The following is a 12,501-nucleotide window of genomic DNA, read 5'->3' on the forward strand; positions in this document are numbered from 1 at the left end:
TATACCCCTGCCGAGTCGCGTGCAAACTGATATTAGCTGCCGAGATAAGCCTATTTTGTAAACCAGTTGACCTACTCTTGCATCATTGAGACCAAGGACCATTGGAAAACCATTGAACACACCTAAGACCATTTCAGACGAACAGACCACAAGCAGCTTTTCATGTCGGAATCAACAGATCTCTTTGAGGACGAGAAAATCAAGCGGGTGATGAGCGGCGACTCGTCGCTCGACGCGTTGCTCACGCGCCTAAAACAGAGCATGGTGTCGACAGACGAATACGCCAAGTTTGTCAAGAAGAAGGCGGCGCAGACCGAGGATTACTACAGTAACTTGCGCAAGCAGGCAAAACACACGACAGATCACATCGGCAGCAATGCGACGCAATTTCGCAATGACTCCTTCATGCGCTCTTTCCAGCAGATTGTGACGTTCGACGACAAGCTTTACAGCGTGGGCCACTCATACGTGCAAGCGTTGCTGGTAATGAGCGATGAGCTCCACTCGCTCGTAATGGCAATCTCCAAGAGCCGTAAGTTGATCAAGGAGGAGGGGAAAAGACGCGAAAAGGAGTGCATCGACGCGATTCTGGCGGCGGAAAAGGCGAAACAAAAGTATCTCAGCTTCTGCACCGAGCTCGAGAAGTTACGCACGACCGATCCCAACAAGAAGTCGTTCTCCTTGACTAACAAGACGAACGCGCAGCAAGAAGATGAGCTCACCAAAAAGATAGAGGCTGCCGACGCCGACTACCGGTCCAAGGTGAAGGTCTGCGAGAGCCTCAAGCTCGAGTTGGTCAATCACCACAGGCCAAACTCTGCGTCAAAGTTGAAGAACTTGATCCTAGAGATTGACATTGCTCTTAATGTGCAGTTACTGAAGTATGTGACGTGGCAAGAGACGTTGGTTATGAACTCGGGGGTCATGATTAGCCCGTTTGCGGGTGGCCCGAGTAAGAAGTCCATGAAGGAGATTGCGTCGGCCGTGAACAATGAACTTGATTTGTACAACTATTTGTTGAAGTTCATCAATATGAAGCCGAACGTGAACTTGGTTCCGGTGGTGTACAAGGTCCATCCGTCGTTGGAGCGTGCCAATGGGAACTACAAGCCGCTTCCAGTCGCCAAACCGTTCTTCAACCCTAATCCGACACCTCTGGCGGGCTCTGTGCCGTCGTCAGTAACCAGATCTGTGACTTCCGGGCCCGTTGGGTCGTCGCTTGAGGGCTCTTCCTACAAGTCCACGTTAGACCCGGACCACAAGTATGAGGTGACGCCGTCGCGTCCGCTCAACAGTGTGTCAAAGGACCCCACCTTTGGCATCAAGCTTGAGGAGGTAGTGGAGAAGGCAGGAAACGACAACGTGCCGTTGATAGTCGAAAGATGCATCCAACTCATCGATGTCTACGGCTTGAAGCTCGACGGGTTGTACCGTATCAGCGGAAACGCCACCGCCATTCGTCAGCTCAAAGAGCTAGTCGACCAGACGCCTACTAACTACCTCAAGGTCGGCGAGTACTTGTCTCTCGATGGTAGCTCCAGCCCTACCGACAGCGAGATCCACCTCATTGCGCTGTTGGTGAAGAACTTTTTTTCGTCGCTCTCGGTGCCGCTCATCTCGGTCGACTTGTACACGTTGCTTCTTGACGCGTTGAAAACCGCGCCGGACTCCACGTTTGTGATGCGCAAGTTTCACCAGATTGTCTACAAGCTCGCTGACCCCGAGTATTTCACTTTGCGCTACTTGATCTTCCACTTGAACCGCGTGGCCGATCTCCAAGACACCAACCGCATGACCCCACGTAACTTGGGGATCATCTGGGGGACCACCTTGTTGCCGTCGCTGAACCCGAACGCCGAGGAAATGAGCTACCAAGGGAAGATAATCGAGGAGTTGATGCGCATTGCCAACGACATTTTCGAGCCAGACACCTAGATGAAGTTACCGGCGAAGTGGATTTGTTACTATGCCGTGACTGTCGGGGCGTTTTGATGGTCTGCCCTTAAATCTGTTTTTGAATCTTGCTGTCTTTCCCTATGAGAGTGACACACCACGCCGTTTTCTGTTTTGCCTGGGCCGGTATGTAGTGTCTAAAAGTAATCAACATTGTATATTAAACAACTAGTAAAACACCCTCGGGACTAGGGTTTAAGTAGCGAAGGATAGAGCTATAGCTTTAACCAACATTGACGGTTTTTTTTTTATATGTAGCGTAATCTTTGAATTAAATGCTCATGTGTAAATACGGTGAACTTCAATAGCAGTGCAGACTTGTCCATAGATCACTGCTCCACCGAGTCTCAAAATACATGAACGCATACGTATTCCTGGTCGCTAACAATTTACAAGCCACACAAGTGTGTTACAAAAAACGGCTCCCATGGTCGGACATCTGTACGGCATGATTTGCCCGAAACTGCCTCTGTTTTTAAAAATTTGCCGTATTTCCCCACCTCGCCGAGCGTAAACGCGCCGCACTGGAAAATAAACAGTCCTGTATGCACCTCCTATCAGCTTCTACTTTAGATAATTGCCGGCTGTTTTGCCACCTCCTTTCTCCTCTAACAACTCATATGTCTCGCTTATCCCAGTTGGACGCTCTTCCGCGTGTCAAAGGACTCCAATTTGGCCGTACCATTGGTCAGGGGTCGTTTGCCATGGTAAAGGTTGCCAGCGAGACCAAGCGCCCCAGTCACGTCTACGCCGTCAAGTTCATCCACCGCGCGTACTGTAATCGCATGGGCATCACGGACGACGATATCGGGCGTGAAATTATGCTCCACAAGAAGTCCCTGAAACACCCGAATGTAATCTCGCTCCTCACCTACGGTACTGATAACGTGTGGCTCTGGATGGCGATGGAGCTTGCCACGGGGGGTGATCTCTTTGACAAGATCGAGCCCGACGTTGGGGTTGACGAGCAGGTAGCAAACTTTTACTTCCACCAGCTTGTCAACGCAGTGCTGTTTATTCATGGCCAAGGCATCGCGCATCGCGACATCAAACCGGAAAACATCCTTCTCGACGCGCGCGGAAACTTGAAGCTCGCAGACTTTGGCTTGGGGACGGTGTTTCAGCGGACCGATGGTCTGAAGCGTGTGTGCCACAAGCCGTGTGGCTCACCGCCGTATATGGCGCCGGAGATTGTGGATCCTCAAGGATACCACCCCGAGTTGACGGACGCCTGGGCATGCGGGGTGGTATTGTATGTGCTTCTTTCGGGGCAGACGCCGTGGGATGAGCCTACACAGGCTGATCCTGACTTTAGCCAGTTCCTCCACCACGACGGGAAGCTCCTCACCCATCCCTGGAACAAGTTTCTGCCGCTTGCCCTCTCGATTATCAGGGTTACAATGAGACCTAACCCCGAGGAGCGCTACACAACAGCTAAGATCAAGACTCATCTTTGGTTGAAGCAACCGAACCCGTTGGCCGATGAGCAGGGTTTGTGCCGGGACCACGATCTCCTAACGTCGAAGCTTCTCCAGAACTTACATGTTGACTTGAACGACGCCCCGACACCCGGCTCGCAGTACCAACCAATCAGCGCTACCCAGCCGATTAATGACATTGCAGATATGCTTGATGATGAATATGACGTTCCCGTGGCATTCACCCAGCAGGTTGTGTCTGCCAAGGAGGCCTCGCGGGGCAGGGCGGTGCTCAGTGACCAGGACGAGATGATTATAGAACTTGTGCTGCGCGACCCAGCAACCCTCCAGTTTTCAAACACCACCAGCAGAGCGAACCTTGAGCTCACAGAGCGCTTGACGCGCTTTTTCTCCGTCTGGGAGATGCCTGTGTTGGTTGCGAACCTTGTGGCGGCGCTCAACACGTTGGGGATCCGCTTTTCTGATGTGGGTGTGGTAGAGCAGCATGTGGATACAGTTTTTATCACGGTACAATGTTTGGATGGCCGGCGAATGCCGATGCGGGGAACCATCAAACTTGTTCGCGTGGAAAATTTGCCTTTGCGAAGAGTGGATTTTGTCAAGTCTAAGGGCGATCCGTTAGAGTGGCGTCGTTTGTTCAAGCGTGTTGTGGTGTTGTGTCGCGATGCGGTCTATGTTCTGGAGGGGAACTAGATGAGCGGTAGGAACAGCGCTCTGATGCGGGCTTCTACAAATGGACACGGTGAATAAACAAAAAATTACAAAGACTAGAATAGTCTTAATGATTTAGGGATTATTACTTGTGAGTGGGGGTTTAACTGGGAGAAGCTTATATTCGGATGACTCCGTGGTAAAAAAAAACAAAGCTTTATTTTAAGCCATTGACTGTATATCATCCTTGCGTTGTTTTCTAAATTTAAACTTGGAGCGGTAGCTAGAAACTGTAGCGCCAATTCCGGTCAGGGTTAAGCCCCGAAGTTCGTGGGTTGCTTCGCGGTATACTCTTTCGCTTCTCGGTACACCTCAGACGTCATAAAATCGATAGTAATTCATGTTCTACACGCAAAATCCAAACTTCAACTAATATTAAAGTCAATAGTTGGGTAATAATAAAATATCACGGGTCGGTCCTATGCCCAACTCGTATTCCTGCACGCCCCTTTTAATTCTCGGTACACTCGGCCCCGCACATCGGTGCGATGTCCCTGCGCTGAGTCTTTACAAAAGTCGCAGCAAGTCTCGTGATCGACGCTTCTTCTTTAGTACACTAATCTCAACTTGCTACCACCCTCCATCTGACTAACCACCATGTCTGAAGATATCTCTGCCCTCTTTCAGTCTTCTGTGAATTCTGCGGTGCAGAGCTCCCTTTCATCCAAGAAACCGCTCTTTGTGTTCGTCACCGACGAGTCTGCCACCAGCTCGCACTGGTTACAACAGTGCGTGACGCCGGCACACCGGTCTCTGGTAGACCAGCATTCGGTGACATTGCGTTTGGTCAAAGGATCAGTAGAGTGTGGCCTCTTCGAGCTGACCTTTGGCGAGACCGTCGTGCCGAGCATCTACATCGTTCGCTTGGGTCAGCCGCTTGAGACGATCCACGTTAATTCTTCGGAGGAAGAGATTCAACTGAAGATTGCTGGTTTGAAAGGGGATGAGGAAGATGCACGTAGTACATCAACCCCATTGAATTCTCAATCAGATGCACCATCAACCCTATTGAATTCTCAGTCAAATGTTCCATCAACCCCATTGAATTCTCAATCGGATACGCCATTGGCTATGCCTTCTACCCCTGCAAATCCCGTCGCTACCCCTCCTCCCGCAAAACCCCGCAAGTACTCCACCTTAAAGGAAGAAGCGGCCGAGACCGCCTCTTCTATCTACAGGGAGCAACAGGCCAAGGAAAGAGCGATGGCAAAACTCGACAAGGAACGGATTTTGAAGCTTCTCGCGGCGGATAAGGAGGAACGTAAGGCGAGAGAACGCAGAAGGTTGGAGCGTCAAGGAGAAGTGATGGAGGCAGAAGAAGACCTGTCCATCAAAGAGGTGATTCGCAAAAAACAACATGATTCGTGTGCTTTGCATATTAAATTGCTCAACGGGGCAACACTCACGGCCAAGTTTGAGCCCCAGCAGACCCTCAACGATGTGAGGAACTGGGTCGACGAGCACCGTGACGACGGTGAACAGCCGTACACGTTTGTCAAGGCGGTGCCGAAGGTCAACTACGGGGACGGTGACGAACTGAGCTCACTCGCCGAGCTAGATTTGTTGCCGCGCTCTGCCTTGTTATTGAAGCCGGTTGAACATGAAGTTGTCTCCTCCTTCAAGCAAGGGGAGGGCTGGTTGTCGGGGTTGGTTTCCGGTGTGTTTTCCTACTGGGGAGGCAGCAATGACGACGATTTAGAAGAAGAGGATTCGCCGAACGTGACGCCGGACGCCAGACCGGCTGAGGACGCCGGGGACTTCTTCCAGTCGCCAGTGGAAAGATCCAGAGCATCCACCCCTACTTTCCAGTCGCCCTTGATGCTCCACGACCCTGCCAGTGTCCTGGTCCGATCCACGTCGATGTTGCGCTCCAGCTCGTCGCAGAGTGTGTCCCAGCAGCCCCATGTTCCGTCCAACTTGCACCATTCCAATTCGATGCTCAGTTTTGGGGACTTGACCAGCGGCGCCCCTGCTGGCGGTACCGTGCGCGAGAGACCCACACCCATCTCCAGTCATAACTCCAGCGTCCGCATCAGAACATTACAGGGCACTGGGAACAACGAGCGCCTTACATACAACGGAAACCAGTTGAACCTTGAGGATGACCGGGATAAGAAGGCTGCAGCTGAAAAGAAGGAATAAGGTTTGTGCTGAAAGCTATGAATAGGAAGTTTTTTCCGTGTTTTAATGGCATCTGTGGGTTAAATTAAACAATTGTGAAACATAAATCTGTAGGTAAGGGTCAATGTAGATAATTCCAGATTAGAGATGGCCACAGCAAGTAACTAGCTGGCTATTTAAAAAGATTTAGGCAAAAAAATATGAAACTTAGAGCTATCGCTCAGTAACAAAACTACAGCTTATACAAATATGAGTGCCTTCAAAACGCGGGAACTCTATTAATCCTCCTATACTTAGGTTTTACAATGGCATTGATCTAGTTCAATAACTTTGATTCTGACTGGAATTTTAATTCTTGCACTTTAATCAACCGAAAGTCCAAAGTCACAAAGCCTCAGATCAACCCTTACGCGGCGCATTTTCCTGCGCGCCGAAAAAAAATAAAATAAGCACAACCCTCTCCACTTCTCTCCACGACTGCCTACCCCACAATGTCATATTTAAGCATCCAGCAGGTTGCTAGAGTACGTTTTCCTTTATCCTAGTTCATCTGTCATGAGACTAACCCCTTAGTTGGTGGAATCGCTCTACACGATCCGCGATCCGGAACAAGTCAGCGTCGTCCAGAAGGAGCTCCAGGCCCTCCAGCGGTCCGAGTACGGCTGGACAATTGCACACGAGTTGCTCCAACAGGAGTCGGCTAACTGCAAGTTTTTTGGAGCGCTCACCTACACAGTCAACTTGAACCGCGCGGACTTTGCGGACGCATCGGTACAGACCGCACTCCTCCAGATCATGGATCACCTCGTGGCGCTGCTCACGCGCGCGGACCTCGCGATCGTGGTGCGCAAGTTGCTTTCTAATATTTCGCTCATTTACGTCAAATCCTTTCGCGACTGGCCGAACCCCGTCGCGACTGTCTGGTACGTGATCCACTTGCAGCGGCCAGTGGTGCGCGAGGACTTGACACACGCGGTTGCGCCGGAAGCGCTCCGGGAGACGCTCAGCACGGCGTCCGCGGCACAGATTGCAACGTTGGTGCTCTTCTGCCGCATCCTTGTAGAGGATGTGATCAAAAACGAGCGCACATCCACGGACTATTCATCTGAAATCCACTTAGCGATCCACGCGAATGTGTTCCCCGCGGCGGAGCCGTTCTTACGCGCGATGCTCGCGGCTCTCCACTCTACCGGGGTGGTGCTCGCGACTGATTCTCTCGAGTGCCTCCACGCGTGGATCCAATATATCTGTGTCGCGGAAACCGAGTCGATAGCGCGGTTTGACATTTACGGGCTTCTTCTGGACCTCCTTACCGCCACCGTCTCCCAGTCTGACCATGACGTCTCTGCCAAGTGCCTAGACGTGTGGACTGAGGTGCTTGAGACGACACCGATGGTGGTGAACCGGAAAACAGATATCAAAGATCGCTTGCAGGAGGTGCTATTTGGGCCCTGGGGCACATCCTACCTCAATTATTACGCCCAAGAAGACGACCGTGACCTGCTTGCGCAGTTCTCCCGCCTAGCCATTGCCTTCCTCGAGCTCAACGTAGTGAGGGTTTCGTCTGAGTTGTGCAATGCCGAGCACGATTCTCGCTTTGAATTCTTGCTCCATTTGACAAACTACCCCGGGATGCCGGTGGTGGACGAGGATATTTCCCTCCAGTTCATCGAATTCTGGTCACAGCTAGCGGAGTGTTTTATTGACGACGCTGAATTAGTCCACCATGCACTCGGAGGTGATGCGGAAAAGATCGCCCGCGTCAACATCAAATCTGTGGACTTGTTCAGCCGGGTGTCCGTTATCTACTGGGGAAAAATTCACCTAACTGGTGACACCAAGACTGACGAGTTTTATTCCTATCGGAGAGATGTAGCGGATCTTTTTGACACCATCTACCCCATTGTGAAGTTTCCCTTGTTCCAGAATCTTGTCGATAGTGTCGAGCAAAAGACCAAGCCCAGTGATGTGGAGGCATCCTTGTACCTCCTTAACCACATGGCGGCTAATTTCGGCGATGCCAGTGAGGAGGCTCTCAGGGCTGTTGAATCGATCTTTAGCGGAGGTATTTTATCCTATGTAACTGCCCAGAATGAACCATCCCTCACGGCTATCACCATCCGATTCCTCTCCTCCATCGACTTTTTCTACAAACACGTTCTGGGGGTGTCGCACCTTCCCAGCATCTTGGAGTTCCTCTTTGATAGTCTCCTCCACTCACAATCGCAGCTTCTCACCTCCAAAACCATCGTCACCATCAGCAGTGAGTGCCGGGTATCTTTGGTGGAATACCTTCCCCACTTTGAGCGCCTTTTGGTGATGGTCATTGATAATGTTACGGTCGAGGGCTTGATTCGCGAGCGCATTTTGAACTCCTATGCGTCCATTATCCAGAGCATGAAGAACCCCCAGACGCAGGGCCAGGTGCTAGACAAGCTCCTCTCATTGATTTCCAACAAAGCTGGGGTGTTGATCTCTCACTTTGATCCCCTGATGGCCGATTATGCCGTGTCCTTACTCAGCAGCGTATACGAGGTCGGGAAGGGAATGCTGGTTCCGGATGAGGCCGAAGACTTTTACACCCCTCAGGAGCAAGCATCCGTGGTGGAGTACTGGACAGCGGATCCGCTAGGAATCCGTGCCAAAGTCATGGCCATTGTGGTCCAATTCTCGCAGGATCCCCATCTTTCCCGTAGCAAAGAGGTGACGGAAAAGTGTTGCCAGATATTGAGGGTCGGGCTCCGCGAGACCATAACCGGCCCATTTGTCTTCCCTAATGCTGCCTTATTCGACTATATCGTCGGAAAGTTTGCCATCACCGGCCCAACCTCTGTGCCGTACCTTTTTGGACTCTTCGAGACGATTGTGAACATCAACTTCCGCCAGTTATCAGTCATCGATGTGGCACCACTAGTAGACTGTTTGTTTGTGGACCAGCAGCTCTCGGACCCAGATCTCGTAGATAGCTGTTTGCTGTTGTTTGCAACCATGGCGGAACAACAGCCGATGCTTGTGGTGGGTCTTCCAGTCTTCCATGCCCAGGTGGTGCCCTTTGTAATTGATTCGCTCGCCTCCCACGAGAAGTTTGTCTTGCGTGCCTCCTCTCGTTTCTGGTGCAAGCTCATTGTGTTAAGAAAGGGAACCAGAGACGATAGAAGCGTCGTGGATGGACTCTTTGCCAACGAGGCGTTCTGCCAAGCGTTCGTGACCACTTTTATGACGGCGTTTTTGGGTGCCTCGCGGTCGAATTTGGACTATTACACCGAGATCGTACGGGTATTATTGGCCAAATACCCGATGCCGTTGAAGAAGTGGCTCCTGAGCTGTCTCGAGGCAAAGAAAGTTGCTGGAGCGGAAAAGTTCATCGGCAAGTTGATGGTGACTAGGGGGCAGCGCCGGGCCGTTGAGGTCATGAAGGACTTCTGGTTGGACATCAACGGGTTGATCAATTACAGCAAAAAGTAGGTGAGCTTGGCCATTGGGTTAATACCGCTGCTTCTCATCGTTTAACGCCAGGAAATTGTCGTCATGAGGTGTCTGATATTCCGGAGAACCTAAAGGAACTGAGGCTATACCAGAAAGAGAGGTGCCTTCCACTGAGGATCAAATATTCAAACCAGATCATGTGTATGAGTTTGAGTTCTGAACTTTTTCCGCTTGGAGGTGATGATTGGTATTGCGACCCAAGATACGTGAGGGGATCCTTCAATCCTGCGCTCGTTTCATACGCTGAATTAGGCTACAAATCCTTCTTATGCCCGTTCAACCCTTGACTTATGTGTTCGTCCTAGCTCTTATCTCAATTTTACACCATTCATTTCTTTCTTAACCAGCTCTTTTTGTTTTCTGCAAACCTTCCAGCTGTTATTTCCACTCCATCTAACCCCACCAGCACTCGCTTCTACACTCTCTCAAAATCACAACATAAATTACACAATATAAACCTAAACCATCAACGCATCCAACTTGCCCACCAAGGCCTTAGATTCGGCCGTAAAGTCAATTTCTGCCAAACGCATGACCTGGTACCTCACTCTCACATTCCCGTTGTACGCGTCCTGCTTGGCCTTGAAACGGAAGTTATACTCCTTCATCTGGACGTTGGAAATCACCTTGGTGAATTCGCCGTTCTCGTCATTGTTCTCCTTCATCTGCATCAACTCTCCGGCTGTCACGCCCAACATCTGTTGCGCGTGCTCATCGAACATGGAGACCCAGATCTGGCCCGAGCTATCCAAAAGGGACGCGCTCAAGACATAACGGTACGACGGCGCCGCGTGGTCCATGTCGCACTTCTCGCAGCGCCACGTACCGGAGTTTTGTTCCACGACCTTGCGGTTGCAGCCCTCAGAGGAGCACGCAGGGTAGCAGAAATTCTCGGTCCGGAGGAACGAAACGGTTGCCTTGGAAGAAAAGTAATCTGGCTTTTCGTTCATTCCGAGATTCTCCGCCTGCGCCTGACCAAGAGTGATTCTGTCGTTTGGCGAGCTGTGCCCAACCTCGGTCTTCAAGGATGTAAAGGATTGAGACTGCCCCTGGGTGTCGAACCAGCCCTTGAGCTTGTAGGCCTCCGGAGAGTCTGGCGATGGCACAATGGTCGCGGACTGGGTCAAAGACAAGGACTTGCCACCGAAATCGGAGATCTTAGCCCCCTTGAAAGCAACCACAGAGCCCACAGGAAGGTTAAAGTCCAACGCAGTCTTGTTCCACAAACCGACCGTGATGGCAAAGTTGGAGTCGTCCACAATCACCACATCGCGTCTGTCGAACGGTCTGCCCGACGCTTTGGCTGTGATCTGGAATGGATCGTGAACCTCCTTCAAGACTCCCAACACGTCGATTACCGAGTTGGTCTCGCACTCCGCAATCTTGTTCAACGTGGTGAAGTTGAAGAGAAGCTTTGGGATGTTGTCAGACTCGAAGCACTCTTCCACCTCGGTGTCACGGTCGAAAGAGAGCTCGTACGGGTGGGAAAGGTTGCTGAACTGCGGCTTGGCCTGCTGGATGCGCGCCTTGGAAAAGTAGTACACCTTGCCCTCCTGGAGAAGGTCGTAGAATTTGTCCGCGACGTCATTGAAGGCCGTGGCACGGATCTCGTTCGACTCGTCGAGGAGGTTGACGTTGAAAAGTTTACCCTCACCGCGTGCGTTGGTCCACGTGCGGATGTCGCCCTTATAGGAGACACGGGCTTTGATGGTCCACGAGTTCTGGTATGGGGAGAGCTGTTCGATCGCAAAGATGTTAGAACGCGGCGTAGAAGACTGGTGCTGCACGGCCGGCTGGTGAGACACAAGCGGTGCTGCAGGCGGTGTGGACGCGGCAGGCACACCAGCCTGTGGAAGCGCCTCATCACCCGGATTTCCCGCAAAATACTCATCCACCGAAACAACCTTGTCGCTGAATCTTGGCGCCGAATGGTGCTCCACGCGCAACTCCTCAATTACCAAAACGTGCTTGTTCTTCTGCATTCTCTCAATGTTATACTTCGTGATGGCCACAATAGACGAGCGCTGCAAATTGCCCGCATCGCACAAAGGAACGCACTCCGGTCTCACGATCGTGTGGCACGAGTGCTCACCGTCCCAGATCACGAGGCGGAGCCTTCTGCCGCCGGAGTTGGTCGTTTCCATGGTTTTCACGTTCAAGACCTGTGCAACCACCGTGTTGCCGACTGGGAACGGCTTGGACGCGGAAAAGAGACCCTTAATAGCCCCTTGGGTGAGATTGTAATCACTAACGCTCATAATTGTATATGTGTTTGTTATTGTGTGATGGCAAAGGAAGAGAACGTTTTGAAGTAGCGAAAAAAATGGTGGCGCGTCAAAAGAAAATACGTGCCGAGTACGCGTCGAGCGTGAGAATCCACCCACGTGACACCGGGGCTCACTTGGACATGGTGTCACGCATAGTCGTGCGTTGGCCAGTGCCTCTGTTATATCCGGCATACATCATATAAACGTGTCACCTGACATGGAACCGGTGGGTGAAGAGAGAACGCACAGGGGGTTAATTAAGGCCCGCAGCCTTGAATATAACTTCAAGTTCCAAATTATTTATTGATATATAACAGGAATGATTAAAAGTATGGTAAAAGCTTCAAAATAAGTATGAAAAAAATCCCCCATTCAAACCGGTACAAGCGATGCCCCCCCAATGAGTGCATATGCATGCACTGGAGACCAACTACGTATAGCAACTACATACACTAACCTGAACTTTTAATCATAATTTAACTTAAAACTTGATGAATTAAAATATAGATATAACCAGATCGGAC

General features: G+C 51.1%; 5 protein-coding genes across 5 annotated transcripts; 4 read left to right on the top strand and 1 right to left on the bottom strand.

Annotated features, from left to right (window-relative positions):
• Positions 1-162: 162 nt before the first annotated feature.
• On the top strand, positions 163-1,935 carry RGD1 (Rgd1p; the record flags this gene model as incomplete). Its single annotated transcript, XM_019132850.1, has 1 exon — positions 163-1,935. One exon carries the CDS (start codon positions 163-165, stop codon positions 1,933-1,935), a length of 1,773 nt encoding a protein of 590 aa, XP_018984476.1.
• Positions 1,936-2,235: 300 nt separating this feature from the next.
• BABINDRAFT_162205 (uncharacterized protein) lies at positions 2,236-4,324 on the top strand. Its single transcript, XM_019129222.1, has one exon. It carries the CDS (start codon positions 2,574-2,576, stop codon positions 4,083-4,085), a length of 1,512 nt encoding a protein of 503 aa, XP_018984477.1. The 5' UTR covers positions 2,236-2,573; the 3' UTR covers positions 4,086-4,324.
• Positions 4,325-4,454: 130 nt separating this feature from the next.
• Positions 4,455-6,305, top strand: BABINDRAFT_162206 (uncharacterized protein). The gene has a single exon (XM_019129223.1). It carries the CDS (start codon positions 4,701-4,703, stop codon positions 6,243-6,245), a length of 1,545 nt encoding a protein of 514 aa, XP_018984478.1. The 5' UTR covers positions 4,455-4,700; the 3' UTR covers positions 6,246-6,305.
• Positions 6,306-6,715: 410 nt separating this feature from the next.
• PDR6 (Pdr6p) lies at positions 6,716-9,689 on the top strand (the record flags this gene model as incomplete). The annotated part of the gene is made up of 2 exons (XM_019132851.1): positions 6,716-6,748; positions 6,798-9,689. 2 exons carry the CDS (start codon positions 6,716-6,718, stop codon positions 9,687-9,689), a joined length of 2,925 nt encoding a protein of 974 aa, XP_018984479.1.
• Positions 9,690-10,168: 479 nt separating this feature from the next.
• Positions 10,169-11,854, bottom strand: RFA1 (replication factor A subunit protein; the record flags this gene model as incomplete). The annotated part of the gene is made up of 1 exon (XM_019131840.1): positions 10,169-11,854. One exon carries the CDS (start codon positions 11,852-11,854, stop codon positions 10,169-10,171), a length of 1,686 nt encoding a protein of 561 aa, XP_018984480.1.
• Between the last annotated feature and the right edge of the window lie 647 nt (positions 11,855-12,501).

Source organism: Babjeviella inositovora (genome assembly GCF_001661335.1).
Source record: "Babjeviella inositovora NRRL Y-12698 unplaced genomic scaffold BABINscaffold_8, whole genome shotgun sequence".
Classification (NCBI taxonomy): Eukaryota; Fungi; Ascomycota; class Pichiomycetes; order Serinales; genus Babjeviella; species Babjeviella inositovora.